At 44.6% G+C, this 8,312-nt stretch overlaps 1 protein-coding gene across 1 annotated transcript; it reads right to left on the bottom strand.

Moving 5' to 3' along the window:
- Positions 1-979: 979 nt before the first annotated feature.
- On the bottom strand, positions 980-6,307 carry ACP2 (acid phosphatase 2, lysosomal; the record flags this gene model as incomplete). The annotated part of the gene is made up of 8 exons (XM_010292651.1): positions 980-1,558; positions 1,641-1,816; positions 2,059-2,165; positions 2,769-2,857; positions 2,934-3,066; positions 5,343-5,432; positions 5,595-5,693; positions 6,051-6,307. Coding segments are annotated over 8 exons (1,088 nt in total), but the record flags the coding sequence as incomplete, so codon positions are not given.
- Positions 6,308-8,312: the final 2,005 nt, after the last annotated feature.

Raw genomic sequence — 8,312 nt, forward strand, 5'->3', positions numbered from 1 at the left:
CCATAGGGGAAGAAAAGGAAACGTCTGTAACCCAAGAACTGGCCTCTGTCGCCAAGAGAGGAAGGGAACTGCACAAGAAAGGGAAGTAAAAGTGGGAAGTGAATGTGCAGTATCACCATGTGAAGAGCCTGTGCTTCTGGCGCCTGCTTCAGTCTCTCGTTGTCTGCCAAAAGCTACAAGGCAGGTGGTGAGCACTTGGCATGAAGTTCCCTGCAGCAGCTGCAGTGTGCACAGAGAGGCCAGACTGCAGAAAAGAGTCGCACTTTAGACAGAATGCCAAAGCATGGCAAATAAAGGGATCCACAGTCACCTGAAACTCTAATCCTTAATAGGGTTTTTTTGTTTGTTTGTTGTCCATCCAGTAGGGAAGATAGGAAGAAAAATTATAAAACTTGCTGTATAATCTAGTCTTAGGTAACCAGCTCTGCTACATCTCTTTAATTACAGCATAAAAACATTCTGCTAATAAAGCATATTCCTAGGGCTCGTAGCTGAAATGTGGCCTGCCTGCAGTACTGGATATTCCCTGTAATAGGTACTTGAAGTTCAGAGGTGGGGAAGCCAAATTCAAAGGCTGAATCTTTAGACAGTGCCCAGGTTTATTATATATGGGGACACTCCTTTCTAGAGCCCAACACTGCACAAGAAATTGGGTGGGGGATTGCTATGGTCACAGGAATTCATCTCTCTGATGAAGCTCTTCAGAGCTTCTTCAGATCATATGTAACCTACTCTGAGCTGGATCCTAGAAGCTACTGCTGGGTTTTCAATCTTGTCCTGATTCCAGGCCAGTTCTTTCTTGAACCACAACGTAAGGAGGGAAAAAAGACCAGCTGCCAGCAGCAACCGCAAGAAATGCTTATCACTATCTGCCATCATCTGCAGCAGTTCCCTCTGCATGGACAGTAGATGAGTCTCGGTACATTGTTGGTGAGCTGGGCCCGCTGCTCCAAGCCCAACTTTCCCACCATCATCAGCCCAATGGCTTTGAGAGAAAAAGCACTCAAAGCAAGCTGAAGCTTGAAGAGAGATGCAGCTCCTGACTGCACTGGATGTGGCAGCTGCTGGAGGCCCAAGGCCCTCTGCCGCAGTCATGGTGAGTGGTAACATTTACAATCACTGAAAGGAGGAAAACTTAGGACCAGCTCCAACTGGCCATGTTGGGAATTCCAGACTAGGTAAGCTGTATGAGGACTGGGGGCAGCACACAGTATACTGGCCTCAGAATTAAGGTGTCATTTCCATTAGAGTAGCTCAGTCCTCTCTCTCTGGGACATCACCTTTAGAAAGCATCCAAAAATCAAGTCCAGCTCCATTCTCAATAGCCAATGCAGAAGAATGCTCAGTAACTGAAGGTGCCCAATCATCCTTATGGGCAACACTGCTCCCTCTTACTGCCTGGGAAGGAGTTGAAGCAACTGTCAGGCCTGCTCTTCTCCCTCATTGGAAACGTGTCGGTAGCCTGGGGGCTGAGACTGTATGCGAAAGAGTACAGTCAAGAGGAGGATTATAAGAAGAATGAGAATGGATCCACACACAGCCAGACCCACAAACAGTTCTGCAAGGGAGAAAACAAGTGGTCAACATGGTAGCATCCAACCTTTCCCCTTCTGCCATGCTCTGGTCCAGCCTGGGCTCACCTGTGTCGTGCATGCTGCTTGCCACCCGGCATTCTTGCTCCCAGTCCTGAGGAACAACAGGATCCGTGAGTTCCAAGAATCTTTGCAGTGGGCATTTATGCTGACAGCCAGGAATTGTCAGTGGGAAAGGTTCATTCCCACTCTCATTCCGGAAAAACATCTCCACAGAGAAGTTACTGGAAACAAAACACAGCTAGATGTTGGTGGGTTTTTTGTTTTTTTTTTTTTTCTTTCCTCCAGCTAAAGTCATCCCTTCCCAAAAACTCGGTGTGCACACACTTTCCTTTAGTCTGGTGGTAGTTCTCCTCCTAAGAGTCTGCCACTAGGAGCAAGATTGCATCCCCTTAGGGTAGAGCCTAGCCTAGGTATCTAACCCTTGAGGTGAAATCACAGCAGATGTCTTTACTGCAGCCCTCACCCATCATCCTCTTGGTACAGCTCAAATAAATGACATGAGGCGTATGGTGCTTGAATCCTGTTGTAGACATCTAGAGCCATCTGCAGTGCCACAAGTGTGGTGTCGTGCTGAGAAAGAGGGAAAAAAACCCAAATCAGTCACCCTTACGGATGTGGCAGGGCAGCTCAGACCATACCAGTAACGGACAGGGAAGTGCTGAGGAGATGTCACCTTTGTAACTTCCATGTGGAAGAAAGGAGAGGAACAGTACTGCTAGAACAGTGATCTGTGATGGCATCAGAGAAGGGGAGGAAGTGAAACACAGCCATAGCATTGCTCTTTAAGAATGAATCTCTAGGGAACAATTTGGGAGAGATGCTTGACTTCCCAGTCAGTAGGCTGCTGGAAAGGGCAGACTCTCTATCTACACTGCTGAAATATCACATCTGAGTAGCATCAACCCATCTACCAAATAAATGCGGCAGTGGCTCCCCGAAGTCTGCCAGTCTTATCCACAAGCCTGAGCTAACAGGAAAAAAGGCAGGTTGGGAATTTTCCTCAGGGGTCCCAGAGGAATGATGACAGATCCTGCACATCTCACCCAGCCAAAGATGCATGTCCTGATCACTGCACGGGCTATGGAGAAGTCAGAAAGGGTTAAAACTATCACCAAGACCCAATACCCTGTGAGGAGGAGATGGATAAAAGCTAGCCCCCAAGCTCTGACTTACCGCTGAATAGGCAAGTAGTTTCAGGTTCTGGTGGGCAGAAACATTTGCTGCTTTGGTTAGGTTTTTCCTTATGTGATCCAGCAGGACCCCTGAGGAAGGGGCAACAACTGTAAGAGGCAAAAATTAGACAGAGCAGCATGTAAGCTCACTCCCCGGTGTACTCACCGCCTTGCAGACGAGCTTTTTCTACCCGACTGTGGATCCCAAAGAGAAATTCAAAACCAAAGTCTTTCAGTTGCTTCAATTTAGTCATGACATGTGGTGTCACCCATACAGGCAAATCCATTTTGTGTGTTTGCTAGAAAGAGAAACAGAATACTCATCTGCAGGTAGCATGGATTGCAGGTTAATCAGAGAACGGGAGTTGGGGTGTCTGGAGTTCTGCCCATACTGCTACTTATTTCCTATATTATTTTAAATATGCCCTTTTTCTATTTATGCTTCTGTCCTCTCGCTGCTGTGCTGCATACAAAGAATATACGTGGGCTTTAATGTTATTTCAGAAACTAATAGTGAGAAGCATAAAGATCAAAATCTAGGAGTTACATTTCTGTGAAAGCACAACCAGAGTGCAGGGTTATGTCACAACACAGATACAATAATCTTACGGCATTTACTTTATGTGTGGCTGATTCTGCCCTGCAGATGGCATGCAGTCAAAAAAACCCCAAAAAAAGATAAGCGAGAGAGCACAAACTCAGGGTTTCTGGGGTACCTAAAGCACAATTTCCCTGGAGGCTCTGAGGGCCACTGAAGAATATTGGAGAAAGTTAGTGAGTGCTCTGCAGATCTGCAGATGTAATACGGGGATGGACCACTGACAAAGCCCAGTACTCAAACCCAGAACACACAGAACTGGAAACCAAGAGAAGAATTTGCTTTGCAGCCAACCCATTACAAGAAAGGATTAGTTATACTGGTACACCAACTGCAGTTGTGGTTCCCTGGCTTCACTCGGAGCAATTTTCTATGCCACATCCCATTAAACTGCCAGAAGATGAGGCTGAATATCCTTGAGGGCCCATTCTGTCTGAGCGGTACCATCAGTCCCATCAGTCCCTTACATATTTAGTTAGTTTTTCATTAATTTAAAAAGAGAATAGCTGGTGAGTTCAGCTATTCCTTGGACTTTTTCATTTTCCCCATCCAGATGGCAGAATGAATCTACTGGCTCAGGTGAGAAAAACAATCCTTCTCTTTAGGGCACCGTTTATAAGAGTGAGAAAAAAGGAGGAAGCCCAAAGCAGCTGAAGAAACGGATCAGCCTGAGGGTATAGTTTTGAGAGTAAAACTCTCCTTCTTCAAAACGTTCTGGTTTCATTTTGGGACAGTGAGCTGTTCTCCAAGTTCTTGGGGATTACACCGGTTGTCAGCTGGCCTTCTGGGCCCAATCTGCAAGCTCATTAAATGAGTCTTGAAAATGAAGATTTGAAATTCTTTATCTTTCTGACCAAAAGAACTTTTGTTACCAACAGAAGTTCCTTCACTGTGATTGTTACAAGACAGGAGATCGCGTTTGTGATACAAAGGGCAAATTTACACAGTGCAATGCAGCTCTGGACTGGAATATTCTCAGCTAGCAGCAACTCAAGCTGCTACTTTACATAGCAAAGTGCAATTCCATACAGATTTTTCTTTTACATCCCCAAAATAGTACAAACCACTGTATACCACTGCCAGCAAGCTAAGTAGCCCTCCATAGAATTAGCGTGACACCCAAAATACTTGGGTTTACTGCTTCTTTCACAATTAGCTAGTTTGACTTGAAAGATGTCTATAATTTACTTCATCGTGCTGTATAGTTACACACAAATAAACTTGCGTGCAACAACTCTTAAGTCTCCTTGATACGTGACCTTTACTTTAGCACTATCACAGCACACCTAACCTAATTTTTTATTTTTTTTAAGCCTTCCCGAGATGTGCTTTCAACGAAAGTCCACATGAATATAAAGTTTGGTGCCCCACCCCAGACAGGAAAAGGGCAACATCTGTCTCTCAAGTCTTTCCCTGGCAAAGGACCTTATAGTAGGTCAAAAACCAGATGTGGGTGATCCCCACTTAACCTAGAAGAGCATTACTTTCTTTTAGAGATGGCATTAACAGAAGCAGAGAAAGAAAAGTAATCTATCAAAGTAACAACAAGATAGAACCAGCATTAGTCTTAATTGAAGCTCCCAACTTAAATCATAAAGTTAACGCTCCTTAAGTTTCCAGAGATGTCATTTCCACCTTACTTAACTTGTCCACAGAGATCTAAAGATTTCAGACTGCAGTCACTTTCTAGTGACTTTCAAAAGAGAGATTGATGATGCAGGTGGGACTTTTTCAGGCTCTGGCATGATACGTATCTAAGCTACAATGTGGGAAGTTATAGGGTGCAAAAGTAGGTAATTCTTGGCACGTGCCTCTAGTGAGTAGGAACTGTTATTCTGAAATTAGAACATTATTTCTAACTGTAGGGTGGGAATGGTGAAACATTGTTTTACGGGGTTTTGCAAAGTAATTTTCTACCAAATCCAGTGAGTCCTAAAGACCAAATTCCTGCGGCCATAAGATGATGGCCAAACTTACTTCACAAAACAGTGTGTCATACACACTCCAAACACACTCGAGAGAGACATCCCGGATCCCAGTCTCATTTGCCACCATCTGCAGGAATTGCTGTAGGTATGAGAAAAGAGAAAGGCCTTCAATTTTCTAATCTCATACTGTTTTACATACGCAGGTATTCCTACTCTTTTCTCAGAGCTCTGATTATATAGAGGTGATAATACTTTAACTACAAGCCTAAGACCACCTTATCTCATGCAAACAATCACTTACCCAGTTCTCTTTGGTCTTATTTATGTATTCTGCTGAGTGCCGTGTTTCATTCTGTAGCTGTTCATACCGTGGACAGGGGGTCAAAGGAAACTTCAGTAGCTGGGCAGAGACGACAAGAGCAGCTAGGTCACCGAGAACACTGAAGTACAGAATTTGCAGTCAAGACGCGCAACCATAATGAAACCCTGACTAGCGGGATGCATCTATAAACAGCCTGAGGTACTGCCTTCTAACATACTCCAGACTGTGTGTGGTCTGCTGAGGTGTTGCAGCTAACACGCTGAGTGAACACAGCCCCTGAATTCTCCTCTTGTTCTGCTAACAGAAGAACCTTTGCAAGGTAGGTCCCAGGAGAAGTGCAAGACAATTTGAATCCAGACTGAAGCAAAGAGGTTTGGAGAAGTCAGCATAACGCGCTATTTGAGTAGTCAGTACGTATCCTTGGGACTAACTTACCCTTTCCTCGGACTCAGGCACTGTGTGCACAGGGATAGGCTGCCAGGAAATGTTAGGGTTGAACATCTGTTGTCTCTCGGGGGGATACAGGCCTGCCAGATTGGCCTCCGCACTCATCAGCGTCCGATCACAGTCTGTGCTGCGGATGAAGATCTGCCAGGACAGGGACAGTGTGCCATTAGTAATGCTACTGTAGGTGGTGATACTCGGACAGAGGATGATGTGCTCGCTGAGGAACACTGCCAAGTGCTCTAAAGCTGCTCATGGACACCAGGGTAACAGGAGTTGAAGTGACCGAGCCTGCTGATGGACAAAACTGTAAGGACAGAAACAAAGACAATTTAGTGTGTAGTACTGGCAGCGGACTGTTCTGGGTCAGTGGGATAGCCAGGTGGACCGCGTGGAGATTACAGAATAAAAAGATCTGAATATGAGGAAGAGTCAGAGAAGAGCAAGACAGAGATGCAGATAACAATGGGCACAGATAAAAAATGCACTGTAGTTACAGAGCAGGACTGGGGCAAACTCCTGCCTTCAGCTCTCACTTCTAGGAATGACCTGCTGTGCTCATGAAAAAAACTGGCTTCTTCAAGCCTCAGTTTTTCCATCTGAGAAACAGAGACAAAAGTGACCTGACTAACAGGAGAGGAAGAACAGGGGGAGCTGGGATTTTATTTGATCATCATGGGCTCTTGGGATTAATGGACCAAGACTTAATCATTCCAGAGTTCAGAGAGAGCGAGCTGAGCCAGAAAAAAAGAGAGAAATGAGAAAAATACAGAGAAGTTCAGAAGGCCAAAATGGCAAAATGTTGGTATTCTGGTATATGTGTACTGAAAACATTTAGGGGGAGATTGGAGAGAAACCAGCCATAAAACAAGAGGAACACATGGGAAATCATGAAAGAATGTTCTAGAAAACAGCATATTAAATCTGAAACAACAAGAATAAAAAGCCAGAAGAATGAAATGCAATGCCAAGATTGGGATTTTAATGTTAAATGAGGAGATAAAAACATAAGAAAAAATACCTATGCTCACTCTGTATAGCATCTCCCACATAAAGTGTTTCTCAAAACTTAAAAGAGTCACAAGGAAAAAAAAAAGTCTTTTCTCTGACAATTTCTACCCACTTTTACCTCTTAACTGTGGCTTGAAAACAACTGACCCTGTACTCATTAGACAGGACTGCTTTCATCCTCAGTAACCTCTGAAGAAATAGAAAGGAAATATTTTAAAAGATAAGGATCTAATTCTAGAGTGTTGTAAAAAACAATTAAGCCCTGAGCATACATGCTTTCTTCAGCACCTTTTGCCAGGGCTCCAGCTTGTCGCTGAGTCAGGTGATAGATGGTCATATGGTGTCATCCAGAGGCACCACTTCTTACAAGAGGGAGGTTGCTCAACTTGAGCAGGGGTTCAGGCTTGGTTAACAGAACAGCTTTTGTTTGCATATGCCTTGGTTTGTTTTTCCTTCTCAAGCAAGAGAAGGACAACAGTTTCAGCTGGCAAAAGCTTTATAAGAATGAAGTATGTTTGGAAAGGAACTACTGAGGAAGGTTGAAGGATCTGTGTGTGAGCTAATGCTGGAAGTTTTGTTGATGAAGCAAATGTCAAAGAAGGGATGTAACCTGAACGATGGCAAGCTGGGTATTTACTGGGGAGCCCAAAAAGAGGGGAAAAAAAGACAGAAAATGTACCCAGATTCCCAGTTTGCTCCACCTGGTCAACTGCCCAAAATAAGCTCAGATAAGATAACTGAACCAATGCAGAGCCAGTAGTGGGACAAGGGGGTCTTCACTGCCCGCTGTCCGTCAGAACCGCAGGGCAGCATGCCTCTCACCATGACACTTGCTCATGTTCCAGTTGACTCACACCTCTTTAATGAACCAGCATGGGTATTTGGGGGAATTTTCTATTTCCTTACTTCTTTTGATCTTTCAAATTTTCCCCTGTGCTTAGCACATGGTTCCACAAAGGCTCAGTAACGTTTTCTAAAAGAAACCAACCGGTTTCTAAAGAACTATAATAAAGTGTGGCAACATCCTGGAGAGAGAGCGAGAGGAAAATTAATAGCTGCGGGGGACCGAAGCCGTTGGTATTTTACAGGTGGAAACAAACAAGGAGGTTACTTGTGGGTAGTAACTACTGCTTGCATGTGCAGACTCCCGTGAGACTGTGACTGAAGCGCACCGAGGAGGGCCGGGCAAACACCCGGCTGCATTCTTGTCAGCTGGCGTGACAACAAACAATCTCACGATCT

Source organism: Phaethon lepturus, unplaced genomic scaffold (genome assembly GCF_000687285.1).
Source record: "Phaethon lepturus isolate BGI_N335 unplaced genomic scaffold, ASM68728v1 scaffold15738, whole genome shotgun sequence".
NCBI classification, from domain to species: Eukaryota; Metazoa; Chordata; class Aves; order Phaethontiformes; family Phaethontidae; genus Phaethon; species Phaethon lepturus.